The 18,396-nt window shown below is 42.3% G+C and overlaps 1 protein-coding gene across 1 annotated transcript in view; it reads left to right on the forward strand.

Moving 5' to 3' along the window:
* Positions 1-17,047, forward strand: part of ASXL3 (ASXL transcriptional regulator 3) — a 185,969-nt gene extending 168,922 nt beyond the window's left edge. Inside the window, exons 9-12 of the mRNA XM_039257384.1 lie at positions 914-1,010; positions 2,925-3,030; positions 7,532-9,479; positions 12,753-17,047. Coding sequence (XP_039113315.1) covers positions 914-1,010; positions 2,925-3,030; positions 7,532-9,479; positions 12,753-16,463 — 5,862 coding nt within the window. The 3' untranslated portion in view covers positions 16,464-17,047. The remainder of the gene's footprint in view (positions 1-913; positions 1,011-2,924; positions 3,031-7,531; positions 9,480-12,752) is intronic.
* Positions 17,048-18,396: the final 1,349 nt, after the last annotated feature.

Consider the following 18,396-nt stretch of genomic DNA (forward strand, 5'->3'; position numbering starts at 1 on the left):
TCTCTAAAACCATCCTGTTTGGATCCTATCTTGCAAGACTCTGTACCAGCTTTGCGTCTGGCATCAAGTTCTTGTCCACCTAGATATCATCCCTCAACATTTATTGTTAGCCCTTCTTAATTCCCACCTACCTAATGCTTAACACTGTTTCATCTTCACTCCTCAACCACTTGAGCGGCCAGTCAAGGACAACACCGATTCTCTTATCCCCTATGTCAGCAAGCAGACTACACACACACTGAAGGTGCAGTGAATAACTGGAAAGGAAAATACATCCAGTTTGATGATGCTTATCTGAATCGCTTCTACATGTGAGTTTTAAAAAATTAGTATGTTGAGGAAATAGGTTAGTTGCATATCGTTGCCCATGGTTTACACTTTACATGTCTTTTGTGTGTGTCCCAATTGGAGAGAAGAGTGGGGTGGAGTATATATGACAGTGTTGGGTGTATTTGTTTTAACGTTTTAGAAATTTTTGTTGTCTAAACTTTAGCTGGCAAAAGAGCCCAAGTGACCAGATTGGATTTCTTTAGCTTCCACAAATTTTAGAAAACTTAAATGATAAACTCAATCTAAGGTATAAACATGTTGATTTTTAATGTGGTATCATGTAAGGCATATTAAAATGATAAAGGTATAAAACCAATGAAATCCCACACACCAGGATCAGTGGTTATACTCACCATCTCTAATGGAAATGCCCTTATAAAGATTTCCTTTAAATTCATGTATTTTTGTCATTGTAATAGTCAATGTGGTGTACACTTTTCCTACCTTCTTCTAGCTTCCTGTCCTCCCTTCTACCCCACACTATTTCTCTCACACCCTCACCCTCAGTTTTCTCTTCTTTCCTGTGTACTTTTGCTTTGAGTTATTCTTGATGGCATCTTGTTTTTGTCGGCTTATTTCCTAGATGGGAAGCGATGGAATTTTACGCCTCAGTTCTTCAGCTCTGAATAATGAATTCTTTGCATATGCAGCACAAGGATGGAAACAGCGACTGGCCGAAGGTAAATTTCTCTTTTCCATTATTATTTGACGTGTTTCAGTACACACACTGTACCAGCTTCGTACCTTTCTCTAATTTCTTGAGACTTTTTCTCCCCCTGAAGTACACTTGAAAATAGTAAAAACTCCCAATCTGTCCCAAATGGCTTCTCTAATTCTTTGTTATACTTGGCATTTTTGATGTCTGATATTTTTTAAAGAAATGTGAGGTTATCTAGAACAGAATACAATTTTTTGATATAGCTAGACCCTCTTTGGAATGGGAATTTTAATCACTTTTTTGAGGCTTCATGTATTCTCTTAACATCCTGGAGCTTAAAGAATCTTCTTTTAATACTTTCTTCCTCTAAAGCCACCACTTCAGCTTATTCTTCTGTTAGTCATTAAACTTCTCAAAAGACTCAAAATAACCAAAGCTGCCACATTTCTACTCCCTTCCCGCTCACATTGTTTTAGTTGGGTGTGGCCCTGCTGTACACAACCAGAATAATCCCTCGTGGAGAATACTAAGGGCTTTCTAAGGGCAAAGGCAGTGTCCTTCTCTTTTTAAGTCCTGACATTTCATGTTCCTTCTGCAATGTCTCTCTCTCTCTGTCTCTCTCTCTTTTTTTTTTTTTTTTTTTACCTCATCCAAGTTGAAACCATTTACCTTTGACGTTCATAATATATTTTAAATTGTTTCTGATGGCCATGTTGCTGGAAGCCATTCCTCAGCCTCCTTTGGGAGCTTGAGTCCTTCCATCTGATGATATGTATCAATGTCTCTGCTATTTTCTTCTCTGGTATTTTCTCTTGTAGCTGTGCACATTCAATAACCGGCCTCCTTCACCACCTTGGTGTATGGCCCACATGCTTCTGCCTTATGGCTCCTCTCTCTTAATCCTGTGTTGTAGTCCACATGCCTGCCAGCTCACTCTAGCTGATATCAGGCACCTTAAAACCATAATGCCAATATTAACCTCACTGTCTTCCCTTTACTATCTGCTATCTCTTTTGTCCCCCGTCTCTATTAATGTCATCACTGTCCTCAGAGCTCCTCACCATGAAACTTGATGATCTCTTTGGTCCTCTTCCTTCTCCCCAGGCCGACTCGGACTCGGTGATGAAGTGTTAATTGTGCTGTGAATCTGAATCCCCTTGAACATTCCCACAGCTGCTGGCCTGACTGTCCTCTCCGTCTCTCATCTGTGTTGTTCGACAGCCTCCTGTCTGGAGTCCTCCTGTGTCTTCATCTTGTTTCTAAGCCACTTACTTGGCCATATTCCTCCCTGAGTGAATGCCATCAGGAACTCTCTGTCTCTTGTAGGGAGAATGTAGAACTCTCACCATGTTTTTGCTAATTGGCCTCAGCCTACCTTTCGCATTTCATTTCATCCTACTCCCACATTCGGCTCACAATTGGCCACTCAAAAGAACATAAATATACATGTTCATATCTCTGTGCCTTGTGAGTTAATTACTTTATAAAAGCTTGGTCATCCTTCAAAAGCTAACTCAGGAGCCATTTCCTGTATGTGGTCTTCCCTAATCAATTCAGGCAGAATTAAGTGCCTTTTCTTCTGTACTTTCACTACCTTTATTCTTACGGGCCATACAGGGCTTTCGACATTATATTATAGTCAATTTGTGTGCCTTTTCTCCCACCAGACTGATTTCATTAAGGGCACTGAATATACGCTATTTCATGTGCAGCCCTTACCATACAGTGTATTTGCTGAGGGTTTTAAAGTTCATCTACGGCTAAATGACTGTTGGAGCGATGTTCATAAAAAGAGAAGCTATGGAAATATTATCACTACTCAACCTTTTACTTTTCAACATCCATAAAAGTTTACTCAAATTAAGTACATGTTTTCTTTATTAATTGGCAGAAGCTGTGGCCACTCTTACTCCACACATAAACATTTTCTTTCTAGGAGAGTTTACTCCAGAAATGCAGTTGCGGATAAGGCAAGAAATTGAGAAGGAAAAGAAAACAGAACCTTGGAAAGAAAAATTCTTTGAAAGGTTTTATGGAGAAAAGTAAGTACTAGAACATTTTTTTTCCTCATTTCTCTCTGAAGGAAATGAAAGTGTAATTCTCTGCTTCACACAGTGCACGCATATGCTGTAAAGCTTAATAAGGCTGCCATAAAAGGCAATAGTCCCTCAGCGTAAGAAATCGCAGGTAAAATTATAGTGGCATATCAGCACTTAAAGTTTTAAAAAATGCATTTTCAAGGGTTTATAACCTGTCCATGAAAATTCATTTTGGACTGAAAATAGCACATGAAATCTGATAGAAGTCCGTTATGGCTTCCTTAACTAGATTTTAGTAAAACTCTCCTGTTTTTAATCTACGGATATTCATTAACAAATACTTCAGAGATAAATAATTTTAGACACATTCAGTTCTCACATTTTTTCCTAAAATGTTGACTGTGCATATACACGTATTTAGTCCTTGTTCTGGGGAGAGCCGGAGGTATTACTTTTCATCCATCTTCCTTTTTGAGTGCAATCAGTTTTTAGTTTATTATTTTTCTTTGTGCATGTTTCTTTTAAAAATAATGCCAGCCACACGTAAGTGCGGTAGTGACTGAATTAAATTGAAAGCAGTTTTGCCTTTGCCTCATTTAGAAGGGACAGGACATATGCTACTGGAGCAGAATTAGAGCCTCAGAGACCATAGGGTCCCTAAGGAAGGAGGGAGGATTTAGGAGCTGACAGTGACTTTAGATCCTCCTTAGAGAGGAATTTGTGCTTGAACTCCCACATGCACAACTAATGCTTAAGAGTTGTTGTTTTGTGTAAATGATACTAAGGTGGTGGCAGGTAACAGAATCTGTACCATTTGATCTAATTTCATAAAATATCCCCCTGGAAACAGGGTAAACAATGTCGGGAGGCTTATATGAGTACCCTTCTTGAAGAGGAACCATGATTAACAGCCTGCTTACTCAGAGTAGGCTAGCATTTGGTGGAGTGTCCTAACTAGCAGTACTCCCAAGTAGGAAGGCTTGTGTTCAGTTGCTATCCTAGGACCATGGATGCACATACATATTTAAACAGAATGAACAGGAGATAATTCACGTGTTTTCTCAAAAATTAAAAATGCAGCAGGCTACTTATATGCCTTCATATATTGTCACCAGCATATTACTCAAGCCTGGCTACATCGAAATCCTCATTGGAGGTGTTGTGTTGTGTTATGCTGTGTTGTGTTGTGTTATGTTTATTTTGATTAAAAAAAATTTTTTTTTAATGTTTTGTGTTTATTTTTGAGAGACAGAGAGAGTGTGAGCAGGGGAGGGTCAGGGAGAGAGAGACACAGAATCCAAAGCAGGCTCCAGGCTCTGAGCTAGCTGTCAGCATAGAGCCCGACGCAGGGCTCAAACCCACAAACTGTGAGCTCATGACCTGAGCTGAAGTCGGACGCTTAACCAACTGAGCCACCCAGGCTCTGTTATGTTTATTTTGGGGGGGGGGGGGTGGGCAGAGAGAACGCATACGCATGTGCACAGGGGAGGGGCAAAGAGAGGGAAGAACCTCAAGCAGACTCCCTGCTATCAGCGTGAAGTAGGTTTCGATTTCACAAACTGTGAGCTCATGACCTGAGCCAAAATCGAGAGTTGGACGTTTAACTGACTGAGCCACCCAGGTTCCCCCTCATTGGAGCTTTTAAAAATAGATACAGTTTTCCAGGACCCATTCCAGACAAACCGACTGGGAATCTCTAGGGGCCGAGCCCAGGAACATGTATCTTTAGATGCTCTCCAGATCATGCTGCTGCCTGGCAGGGTTAAGGACCCTGGAAGATGACATTGGAGACCACTCAGGAGGCCTCCTCATCTTTTGTCTGACAAAGGCAATGTTGAGAGCACCCTTTTCAGTGCTGGCAAAAGATACCTGAGCCGGTTACCTCCTAAGCATTGGTCCTTAGTTGTTGTTGAGTGTCGGGCCCTCTGTTTTTTGCTTTTTTTTTTTTCAAATCAGCAAAATTGACCCAACGTCTCATCTGTGCCCAACACTGCATGCCAGAAGGGCAGCCATGTGTAGTGCTGCCTAGGTTTCTGCCCTCAGGAGGCCTGTCCCTAGAGACCAGGTGTTACAGAGAGCTCTCCATGCAAGTCGTCTTTGAGCATACTCGGCTTTAATGTGTTTCTAAGAGCTTTGCAGGTATTATTTCGCTTAACCTGCCCAAAAGTCCTATAAGGTGGATACCTTTACTATTCTTATGTTTAAAAAAAAGGGTTTAGGAAACTGAGACACAATGGAATTAATTTTCCCAGGCTTACAAGGTGTGGTTCAGTAATTTGCTCAGTGTCTTAATGCTGCAATTCCTTCTCAGAAAAATTCACACATAATTTTTTTACATAAAATTTGGGGGGCTTCCAGACTCCCATGCATATGGGAGTGACAGCCAAAATAGTGTAAGTAAGCATGTCATTGTCCCGGAGTTCTGAATATTCAAACAGTTCTTTTACTTGACCCTTTTCTTGCTGCAGTTTATCCATAGAGTTTCTGTCCTCTCACATCACTGAACTTCTTCCTTGTCTTTTCCTGTCTTTGATTACACATAGAATAACAGATGTATTTTGGACATTTCATTGACCACCCTTCTGATTTGGTTACTTCTAGATTACCTGCACTCCCCCAGCCTGTGAGGGATTATTTCTCCTAGTGTCAGATGATTTTCAGTTGACATGTGCCTTTTCACTTAAGTTTTCCCAGGAATGTTGAACCAAACTCCCCACTAGTTAAGATTTGTCTACTGTAGTTTTCAACTCTTTGTTTGAGCTCTTTATTATGATTCTTATTGACTTACTCTCCTAATAACATAGGACTGTTCTATATTTGCTTTAGTTAGAGATCAGCCATATATATGCTAAATCAGAATTATGGTAGTTGGCCTGTTATTTGCAGTCTACATTTCTGGACTTTAATGTTTTCCTTTCTGGTGTTATGTGATGTGCTATGAAAATCAAGCTTCTGTGCCTTATACTATCTTAAATCTATTTTCTCGAGAAAATAATAAAATGTTGACACCGGCATATTTTATACAGTGCTGTTTTCCATATATACATTTATTATATGCATATATGATCTTTAATAATATTAAACATTTAATATAAATTAATATATGTATTATATACTTACTAACCAACTAGCAGAAATTTGGCTACCAGTGGATACATACCGTATATTCTACACCTAACCTGGTATCGGTGCTTGGCTTAGCCCCAAGGGACCTTATTCCTAGTTGATTATTCTGCTTTGAATTCATCTGTAATGTAGTTCTTCTGTTCCTCTCAGTGTAGGATAGTTATAAGTTATAGCTTACATTGAGGCCATCTTAGTGAAAATTGAAAGAAGAGAGACTTAATTATTAGGGTAGTATCTTCTGTCTTCTTTTTAAGAGCCTTCTGAATTTTGGCAAAAAAGGCAGTGACACCACCAAAAAATGTATTCAACTTTATTTCCCTTTCATTTTGAGGATTTAAGTAAGATGTTGAAGAAGATTTCACTGAGATATTTTTCTGCCTCGATACTATTATAGCTGTATTTCTGCACTCAAATTTGTTTTCTCCAGAAGAGAGAAGTCTGTCTTCTGTTTATCTTTGTAATTGTCTGTTCTCTAATTTAACTCCATTTAGAACAGCATATTTCTCTACCATGTGATGCTGACATTGTAACTTAGTCTGACAGGAGGTAGTGATTTACAATAATATCTTTGTAATTCTGATGAACTTCCCTTAGGACATGAATATTAGATTGGATTATTTCTTGATACCCTTTGCTTTTTTTTCTGGAATATCTTTAGAGTAAGCGATCACAAAAAAGAATTTTAAAGCCTTGCCTCAAACCGATGTAACTTAGTAGAATCAACTTTGTTGACCCCAAATATGTTTGTTACATTTTTAGTGAAATTTCCATATTGTTTTATGTTAGACACTTAGAGACTAAAATAAGGTAATGCCTCTTACATTGGTTTGAGAGAAGTTAATCTTTTTCCAAAGGAAGTTATTTCAGTTTCAGGATTTTACACCATATCCATCTTCCATTGATCTTATTTGCTTATGCTGCATCTTTTGAAGACTGTGCAGATTTCTATTATAATTGCTACTTTCTGATTAAAAAAATTTAGATCTTACACATTCTTTTGCTTTTCTGCCCATATTTTCTAATCTTTTATAGTACATAATTTTATATTCCTTTACCAACACTTGGAAAAATTCATATCCCGTTGCTTACAGAATAAAAATCCATACCAAAAATAAGTACATAAGTTGATAAATAAATAAATATAAAAATCTATACCTTTCTTACCCAGAAGTAGACTTTATTTTAGTTATGATTACAAAAGCACCAGAAAACTAAGTCATCATATCATCATAAACTATTTTACATAAATGAAGCATGTTATTTAGTGATTATAAAATTAATTTGATTCATTCATTTCCATGAATAATATACATCTCCAAGTTGTACCTTTTGTATTTTGTGGTTGAACAGTAATTTAATATTTCTAATTTCTGTTCAGGTTGGGCATGTCAAGAGAGGACTCAATAAAGCTTACTTCTGGACCAAACAGTGATGGAGCTGAGAGTAGTTCTTCATGTGGAACCGGAACCACTGGCCTCCCAGGCCTTTCTGCACAGACTCCCTTGGAAGAGCAGCAGCGAAAAAGCATGAAAAGTCCAACTTCACCAGAGCCGGATTTCTGTGCTATGGTAGATGTAGGTAAAGATGTAATGGCAGAATCAGAATCAGAAGATATCTTGATCCCTGAAGAATCTGTGATTCAGGAGGAAATTGCTGAAGAGGTAGAGACTAGTATCTGCGAATGTCAGGATGAAAATCATAAGACGATACCTGAATTTTCTGAGGGGTCTGAAAGTCCAGCCAACTCTCACGAAGAGCCCCAAGTAGCACCTCCCGAAGATAACTTGGAATCCTGTGTTATGATGAATGAGGTTTTAGAAACTTTGCCTCACATTGAAGTTAAAGTGGAAGAGAAACCAGAGTCTCCCCAGGAAGAAATGTCTGTTGTTATTGATCAACTAGAAGTCTGTGACTCTCTCATTCCTTCTGCTTCATCTGTGACTCATGCCAGTGACACAGAATATAAGGAGCCAGAAGCTGCAGTAGAGATCAATACTCCAAAAATAAAAACAGGGTCATCTTCTTTAGAAGGCCAATTTCCCGGTGAAGGAATTGCCGTAGATATGGAGCTACAGAGTGAGCCTGACGAACAGCTTTCTGAAAATGCTTGCATCTCTGAAACTTCCTTCTCTTCCGAGAGTCCAGAGGAAGCCTGTACCAGCCTGACATCCCCAGGAGGGGAAACCCAATCCACTTCAGAGGAATCGTGTACTCCAGCCTCCCTTGAGACCACATTTTGTTCTGAGGTGTCCAGCACTGAAAATGCAGACAAATATAACCAGAGAAATCCCCCTGATGAAAACCTTCATGCATCTTTGATGTCAGAAATCTCTCCAGTATCCACTTCACCTGAAATATCAGAGGCATCTCTCATGTCCAATTTACCTTTAACGTCTGAAGCATCCCCGGTATCAAATTTACCATTAACATCAGAAACATCACCCATGTCGGATTTACCTTTGACATCAGAAACGTCTTCAGTGTCTTCCATGCTTCTCACATCTGAGACCACTTTTATATCTAGTTTGCCACTTCCTTCAGAAACCTCTCCAATTTCTAATTCTTCCATGAATGACAGAATGGTGCATCAGCAAAGAAAGTCCCCTTCCATCTCTGAAGAACCACTCTCCCCACAAAAAGATGAAGGTTCTGCCCCTGCCAAGCCCCTGGGTGAGGGCCTTCTCTCTCAACAGAAGACTCTATCAGATGCTCCTGAACCCATCAAAATGGGTTCTTCCATTGCTCCTGAAGCATTTCCATGCGAAGAATTGCACAGCAAGACTCTGAATCAGCAGCCTTGTAAATTACACATTGAAACTGAGAAGCCCTACCCTGCTTCGATTCCAGAACTTCCTTCTATAGAAATGATAAAAGTTAAAAATCATAATGTCCTACAAAGAACAGAGAAGAAGGGGGCATCTTCGCCGTTGGAGTTACCTGTCTTTTCTGAAGAGACAGAGAGTAAGGGAAATGAGCTTCCATCAGCTAAATTACAGGACAAACAGTATGTTTCATCAGTGGATAAGGCTTCATTTTCAGAAGGCTCTAGAAATAAAACACATAAGCAAGGGAGCTCACAGAACCGGTTGGAGACCTTGCATTCTTCCAAGTTGTCAGAGCCCTCCAAGTCACCCGATGGGATAAGAAATGAAAGTAGAGAATCCGAGATATCAAAGAGGAAAACTGCAGAGCAGCACAGTTTCGGAATCTGTAAGGAAAAGAGGGCTAGGATAGAAGATGACCAGTCGGTGCGGAACTTATCGTCCAGCAGCCCCCCTGAGAAGGAGCAGCCCCCCAGAGAGGAGCCCAGGGTTCCACCTCTCAAGGTACAGACTAATAATAATAACAACAGACGCAATTCCATAGATAGGCTTTTCCTACTTAGATGCTTAGTTTTCACATTTTAAATAAGGTTCTCTTCCCTCCAGGCTTTATGGAGCAGTTTACAGTCTAATACTCCAACACCAGTCTAATATTAAATGATCTTTTTTAAGGCTGTGCCCTGAGCTCGTATGATAAGTTTAGATACACATATATATATTTAGATCTCAGCATTTAAGGAAAAAGAAATGAGGAGGGAGAACAGTGCCTGAAGGAGCCTATAGGCCAAAAGATACAGGGTCTTTCGGGGACTTCAGGGTGTAGGACAGAGACCTACATACACTTGGGGAAAGTTGAAAGATAGTTCAATGTCCTAGAAAAGTCCAGTAGGGCTAGGGAAGGTAGTCAAAAGTCAGAGGCGTGCACTAAAGAGGTGAAGGTACAGGTAATCGGTTTAGTTATTTTCCAGCAAACATTGACCCACCACCATTGCCTAGCAGAAAGGACCTGACTTATGGAAGAGCCTCATTAAATATTTCTTGAATAAATCAATGAAATTGCTTTATACATCCTGAGGGAAAATGCTGTAGATATGTAGGTAAACAGATCCTATTTTATTTCTTTTTTTTTTCAAGATAGTAAACAGGTATTTAACTTTACAAATAATAGAGCCTGTCGTCAGACATTCCTATTTATATATTTTCTTTTGATCCCAGGTGGGTTTTAACTCAGAGAAAACAAGCCTTTTATATAAATTGACTCTGCCTAAGTAAACTGAAAATTGACATTAATTCAAAAGAAACACTCTGTTTAATAATAATAAAAAAATCCTACTCAATATTATCTATATTTATTTGATGCTTTCATCTCAGTCCATTTATATTGTCTTACAATAAAATGGTTATCACACTATAGGTTTGGTCTAGAATTATAAACATATTCTAGCTTTGTTTCTCTTAATCTCTTTCTCTTTATTTTGTTCTAATCTGACATCTATTTTTTGTGTGTGACTCATGATATCCATAAGGCTGACTTCTAAGAGGGTAGCGGTAGCTATTCTATTTAATAAAGTAACCTCTATTAAATAAGATTCTAGAGATGTGAAAGATGAACATTCAGCGGTAATTAAAACTCCACTTTGCATTTTAATTTCTGAAGCATTGGGAAAAAATATAGGCATACTTGTCATAGGAAATATTTTTAAATATAGCAGACTAATTTTTCTTATCAAAAGTTTGTTTTCAATGTAATATATACTTTGTAAAGATAGATACTATAAGAATATTTGATGTTTGTTCAACCTTGAGTTCTTCAGTATATCCAGGCATAATTTTTTTAATGTCTTTAGGTTGGTTTTTTTATAACTAAAGGAAATATTTTATTTTTTAAATTTTTTTAATGTTTTTTATTTATTTCTAGGAGAGAGAGAGAGCGTGAGCAGGGGAGGGTCAGAGAGAGAGGGAGTCACAGACTGAAACAGGCTCCAGGCTCTGAGCTGGCAGTCAGCACAGAGCCCAACGCGGGGCTCGAACCCATGAACCGCGAGATCATGACCTAAGTGAAAAGTCAGACGCTTAGCCGACTAAGCCACCCAGGCGCCCCTAAAGGAAATATTTTAAAGGAAAAACCAAATCTCCTCTCTTAATTCATTTTTCCTTTGGAGCCTTTGGATTAGAAGAGAGACCTCACAAGGTGGAACATGAGAAATAAGATAGCTCAGTAAGATAATTGATTCTACCAAAGTTCCAAAGCATAATTCGGAACTGATAGAATCCTATGGTACATGTCAGGGGTTTATAGTATAAATATACATGTGTTAAGAAGAGAGATAAGTGTTCTAGGAAAAGCCTTGTCTAGAGAGAGGAAAACGAGGGAAGCACAGTACCTGTCAACATCCCTGAATGGGAGCCCGAAGACTCACTGTCATTCCCTATATGACCCCAGGGCAGCCTACTTTCCCTCCACAGTGTCAAGATTTTTCAACTGTACAATGAGGTGCTTTAATCAGAACCCTTCCAGCTCTACAAATCTGTGAGTCTAAGGATATTTTTAGTGACCAGTGCATTACAGGCAATGCTATGGGATCTTGAGTGTTAGGTCCTGTGCCTCGTGAATTTGGTGATGACTGAGTCTCTTTCATTAGCATGAGTAGGTGGTCACTGTGGGTTGGGATATTTATGAAATTCAGCAAATTGCAGATTGCCAGTATCAGAAGAAACTGCCCAACCCAGAGTTGCCTTTCTGCCTCTAAGGCAGAAAACCAGAGTTGCTCTTGCTTTCATGAAAAGATAATGCTATGAAATCCCTTTGGAAAGCAGAGCACTCACACCAGTATAGTCTCATTCCATCTTTATAAGAGCCCTGTGAAGGAAATAGACCAGAAATAACTAGTCTCATTTTACAAGTGAGTTTACAAACTTTTTTTTTAAAATATTTTTATTCATTTCTAGGAGAGAGAGAGAGAGAGACAGTGTGAGCAGGGGAGGGTCAGAGAGAGAGGGAGTCACAGACCGAAACAGGCTCCAGGCTCTGAGCTGGCAGTCAGCACAGAGCTCGACGCGGGGCTCGAACCCACGAACCGCGAGATCATGACCTAAGCGAAAGTCGGACGCTTAACCGACTAAGCCACCCAGGCGTCCCGAGTTTACAAACTCTTATTGTGTGCTCATTACAAATGTATGGGGCAGCATGCTAGGTGGTGTGGGAGTATGTAAAAACCACGGGGTCTCTGGCTCAGGGAGGTCATTGGAGAAACTGAGTTATACGGTGAGTTGCCTAAGGTCACGGATTTCCTTTGAGTGAAGCCAGGATGAGAATTCTAGTCTCCTGACCTCTTGGCTAAAGGCTTTTTTCTCTGTGTGAAATTAAGAGAGAAACTCTTAACCATGTAGAGTTAAGGTCCTAGTTTGCTATGCCAGCAAGGAAGATAATTTAAAAGCTAAATATCTCTAAGTCTTTTTTAGCTAACCTCATTTTAAAAAGCATGGATTTTGTTTCCATTTATATGAGGCATTAAGAAGATGTTTCATTTCCATACCAAATGAAGCCACCAGTTGATGTTTCTGTAGATGAAAAACAGAGATTAGAAATTTTAATTTCACGTTCATGCTACATTTATTGTAGCTTTATACACAAAAGGCCGTTTGGGGATTTAGGTGTAGTTCATGCCACATTATGAGAGAATGCAGCTCCTCTTTCCTCTTGCATTATCACGTTCCTCATGCCTCCTTTGTGATCATGTACCGAGCGCTTTATCTTTCCATTCTCCCTTCCTGTAGATCCAGCTTTCCAAAATTGGGCCACCTTTTATTATCAAGAGCCAGCCAGTCTCCAAAACGGAGTCTCGCGCATCCCCTAGCACGTCGGTCGGCAGTGGGAGGAACACAGGAGCCAGGACCCTTGCGGATATCAAGGCCCGGGCCCAGCAGGCAAGGGCCCAGCGAGAGGCAGCGGCAGCTGCTGCTGTGGCCGCGGCGGCGAGCATCGTCTCAGGAGCTATGGGGAGCCCAGGAGAGGGTGGAAAGGCGAGAACCCTGGCACATATCAAAGAGCAGACAAAGGCGAAGCTCTTTGCAAAGCATCAAGCCCGAGCCCACCTCTTCCAGAACACTAAAGAGTCCCGGTTGCCTGCGCTCAGCTCAAAGGATGGGCCTCCAAGCTTAGAAGTCTCTTCTACACCTGAAACAAAAATCGAAGGGTCCACTGGTGTGATTATTGTCAATCCAAACTGCAGATCTCCTAGCAACAAGTCAGCGCACCTCCGGGAGACCACCACTGTATTACAGCAGTCTCTTACCCCAGCTAAACTTCCAGAAACTGCCACTGACTTATCTGTGCACAGCTCTGACGAAAATATACCTGTGTCGCACTTATCTGAGAAAATTGTTTTATCTACCTCTTCTGAAAATAGCAGTGTGCCCATGCTTTTTAATAAAAATTCTGTCCCCGTGTCTGTTTGCAGCACTGCTATGTCGGGAGCAATTAAAGAACATCCCTTTGTGAGTTCTGTTGATAAATCCTCTGTTCTAATGTCTGTTGACAGTGCAAACACTACGATTTCCGCTTGTAATAGAAGCATGTTAAAAACCATCCAGGGAACTGACACTCCGTGCATAGCCATTATACCAAAATGTATTGAAAGCACTCCTGTCCCCCTCACGACAGAGGGCTGCAGTGTATCGAGCCCCATGGATGACAAGCAGGCGCTACTGTCCAGCAGCAGTGCTAATAACTTAGTCTCCAGTCAGTACACCTCTGTGCCAACTCCCTCCATTGGAAATAACTTGCCCAACCATCTCTCCACTAGCTCTGTCTTGATTCCCCCAACGGGAATTAACAACAGATTTCCTTCTGAGAAGATAGCCATGCCTGGGAGTGAAGAACAGGCCACCGGACCCATGGGTACCACTGTGAGAGCCGCCCTCAGCTGCAGGGATTCCGTAGCAGTCACAGACACTCTGGCTGCACGTCCACCTGTCGCAATGTTTACCGGAAGCATGCTAACAATAAACTCTTACGAGAGTCCTCCCAAGATGAGTGCTGAGAGCTTGGACAAAAATTCAGGGCTTCGAAACAGGGCAGACAATTCTGGGAAACCTCAGCAGCCTCCGGGGGGCTTTGCACCAGCAGCCATAAACAGATCGATTCCATGTAAAGTCATCGTTGACCACAGCACCACGCTGACCTCCACGCTGTCCCTGACCGTCTCCGTCGAAAGTGCTGAAGCCAGCCTGGACCTCCAGAGCAGGTCAGTGAGGACAGAAGCCTCCGTCCAGCCCATGGCGTGTCCTCAGGTATCTGTCATTAGCAGGCCTGAGCCAGTTGCAAACGAAGGCGTGGATCACACTTCTAGTTTCCTTGCTGCTCCCGCAGCAAAGCAAGACTGTAAAACGATGCAGGCGGCCTGCTCAGGTCTCCGAGAAGGACCCCTTGTTGTCCCAGATAAATTAAATGAAGCGACTGCTCCTAGTAATAGCTTTGCTGAGCAGGCACGTGGCTCGGCCACTTTCAAAAGTGAAGCAGACACGACCTGTAGCAATCAGTATAACCCAGGCAACCGGATTTGCTGGAACGAGGAGGGGATGAGGGGCCCAGGACAGCCCCTGGTTAGTCACTCCAGCTCAAGTAAGCAGAAAGACTATCTGGAGCAGGGCTGTCCCAAGGCTATCAAAACCGAGCATGCCGGCTACTCACACATGTCAGAACTTCACCCCAGGAATCTCATGACAAATGTCCCTCTCCCAGTGAAGTCTGAACCTCACGAAGTGGACAAGGGCTTTAGAATGGACACCGAAGACTTCCCCGGCCCCGAGTTGCCTCCTCCGGCCACAGAGGTCACCCCTAGTGTGCAGCAGGCACAGAACGTGAAGCCCCCCACCTCTGGCCCCATGGAGGAGGCCATCTCCTTGGCTGCAGACCCCCTGAAAAGAGTCCCCAGCGCAGGGAGCTCCGGCTGCCGTCTCTCATCCGTGGAGGCTAACAATCCACTGGTGACACAGCTACTCCAGGGCAACCTGCCTTTGGAGAAAGTGTTGCCTCAGCCCAGACTGGGAGCCAAGCTCGAAATTAACAGGCTTCCTCTGCCTCTTCAAACTACCTCAGCGGGTAAAACAGCACCAGAGAGGAACATTGTAGAAATGCCATCCAGCTCTCCAAACCCAGACGGGAAGGGCTACCTGGCAGGGACCCTTGCACCACTGCAAATGAGAAAACGAGAAAACCACCCCAAAAAGAGAGTCGCCAGGACGGTGGGGGAACACACACAAGTTAAATGTGAGCCAGGGAAGTTGTTGGTGGAGCCGGATGTTAAAGGGGTGCCTTGTGTCATCAACTCGGGCATGAACCAGCTAGGACACGGCCAGCCATTTAAGCAAGAGTGGCTGAACAAGCACTCCATGCAGAACCGAATTGTTCACAGCCCCGAGGTCAAACAGCAAAAGCGGCTGCTCCCTTCCTGTAGCTTCCAGCAGAACCTGTTTCACGTCGACAAGAATGGCAGCTTCCACCCCGATGCGGGTACCTCACACCGACAGCAGTTTTACCAAATGCCCGTGGCTGCCCGGGGCCCCATCCCTAGCGCGGCGCTGTTACAGGCCTCTGCCAAGACCCCAGTGGGCTGTAACGCATTTGCCTTCAACAGGCATCTCGAACAAAAGGGCCTGGGAGAGGTTGGCCTTTCCTCAGCACCTCACCAGCTAAGGTTAGCCAACATGATATCCCCCAACATGCCCGTCAAAGAAGGCGATGACGTGGGAGGGGCCGTGCACGCACTGCCAAACAAAGCACTGGTGCATCCCCCACCCCCTCCCCCTCCCCCCCCTCCACCCTTGGCTTTGCCCCCGCCCCCCCCACCGCCACCTCCACTACCTCCACCTCTTCCTAACGCAGAAGTCCCATCCGATCAAAAGCAACCGCCAGTTACCATGGAAACCACTAAGAGACTTAGTTGGCCACAGTCCACGGGCATATGTAGCAATATAAAATCGGAACCTCTTTCTTTTGAGGAAGGTTTAAGCAGCAGCTGTGAACTGGGCATGAAACAAGTTTCCTATGACCAGAATGAAATGAAAGAACAGTTAAAAGCATTTGCGCTAAAAAATGCAGATTTCTCTTCCTATTTGCTTTCTGAGCCACAAAAGCCTTTTACCCAATTAGCTGCTCAGAAAATGCAGGTGCAGCAACAACAGCAGCTCTGTGGAAATTATCCAACAATCCACTTTGGTAGCACAAGCTTCAAAAGGGCGGCATCTGCGATTGAGAAGTCCATCGGGATTTTGGGAAGCGGCTCCGGCCCTGCCGCGGGCCTGCCCGGTCAGAATGCTCAGATGCCCGTGCAGAACTTTGCCGACAGCAGCAACGCGGAGGAGTTGGAACTGAAATGCTCTTGCCGGCTGAAAGCCATGATCGTGTGCAAAGGCTGTGGGGCCTTCTGCCACGACGACTGCATAGGTCCCTCCAAACTCTGTGTGGCTTGCCTGGTGGTGCGGTAAGAGCTGGTGAGAGATGCAGTATCCCTTTTCAGCACGGAAAAGCCAAACGGCATCAGCAGCAACAAGTTGAGTAACTCAGTGGTTTATATCGTGATAATTTATTTTACTTTGGAACAGATTATCTTTTCTCTCTGGGATTATTTACTTGCATTTCCCAGAAAGGGGAGGTCGCGTCCCAGCCGAGGGGCTTAGCAGCATGTCTTTTACAGATTAAGTTGCCATTCCCAGCTTTGGAAAATCTCTGTCCATGTGTATACAGGTCACTACCCCATTCGTTATTATTATTATTATTATTATTATTTTTAATCCAGGTGTAGTTAGGGAAAGGACATTTTTAATTACTTACTGCTAACCAGAAATGCAGATGTAGAAAGAGAACGGAAAAAGTGATTTAAGGTGGTTGGTTATTCATTCTCCTGTAGACTAACCATTGCAACGAGGGTTTTCAGAATTGACTCTTCTGGACCTACCTTTACCACAGTGGTTCAATCGTATTTGGAAAGGGGAATCTTATTTAAATGTCTGATTCCTTGTATTTGCTCATATCTCAAAAGATACATTAAAGGAGGTATGCCGTTCATGAACTCCACTGTCCTTATTCTCTTCCCTCCCTCGTTACTCTTTTCAGAGACTGGCAGAATGTCTGGATCTGCATTGGACATTGTGCACACATTGTAGTGAAATGTGTCTTCTACCTGAAACTGCAGTGTGGGCCTCATGCCCAGTAATCTGGTTCGAGCCCTTTGATACGTGATACTGTCAGATGAGTTGACCAACAGAGGGCCATAGGGCCGTAGGGATTCAGAGCATCGTGCGTAGCTTTTAAGAGCAAGTATGAACAAAAAAATACCCTAAAATTAAAAGTAAGGAAATAAAACGCTATGTATGCAAACACATCCAAATGGGTTGATAGTGGTCCGTTCTGTTCACTCTAAAGACAATTACTAGATATTAAAATGGAGGGGGGGGGGCCCGAAATAATTGTAGTCCTTTATGGATGACACCGGTACAGTCCGGCTTCTGACTCTGCAGAGGTTGACCACCTCTGTTTTAAAGTGTCATTGATGACAAAAAGGAACTGCCGAAGACTGACGTGTTAATATATTTCTGAACAATGTTTTTCTCATGATACGCAATCTATATATTTGACTCGGAAATAGCCCTTATTTAAAAAAAAAACAACTTCTAGTTATTGCATGTTTTGGGGTTCCCCCCCTCAGGTGAATTCAATACATTCTTCATATTTGGGGGAGTGGAACTGCTTTTGAAAATGGGATACTGCATCTTACAAAAATCTTCAGTGTTTATCCAGTGAAGTCTGAGTGTTGAGGATTGGAGCTACGTTCCACATACTTTGGTCACCCTCATGCCAGAGAACAGCTGTAGGTCAGCAGGCTCTGTTCCCTAAAGCAAGTTCAAAAGCACATGCACAATGTGGGAAGATGAAAGGCCGTAAAAACCACGCCCATTTGACTTCAGATTACAGAGCACAAAATGTGGAGTGCCATTAACCCACTGACTGTGGCCATAGAATTAAAAAACGAAACAAAACGTGGGGGTGGGGGGGGGAATCATCTGTATCCAGAGTAAGAACGACAGACATTTTCACAGCAATGTAAACTTCGGACATTCCCTTAAAACATGTCTTAAAAATTACCTGGAAGGAGCAGAGATTACATTCCTGGGGGCGGGGGGGAGGGAACAACACTTGTGATTTTTTTTTTTTTTTAATAGTAATCCACCATGGTATATGTATTTTTTCCTCCATGTTTATTATTGTGATGTTGCCAAATTTTGTTAGGTGATGCAGACATCATGTTTATTAAGAAATTGCTAATAGTGAAAGATACTTGAAAAGAAAGAAAAGCAAAGAAGGGCATGCCTCTGTGACCGAGATTTGGTGCTTCCTTTTGCTTCTGTTTTTCCACACTGA

This window comes from Hyaena hyaena, unplaced genomic scaffold (assembly GCF_003009895.1).
Source record: "Hyaena hyaena isolate Hyena2069 unplaced genomic scaffold, ASM300989v1 scaffold_616, whole genome shotgun sequence".
In the NCBI taxonomy this organism is placed as follows: domain Eukaryota; kingdom Metazoa; phylum Chordata; class Mammalia; order Carnivora; family Hyaenidae; genus Hyaena; species Hyaena hyaena.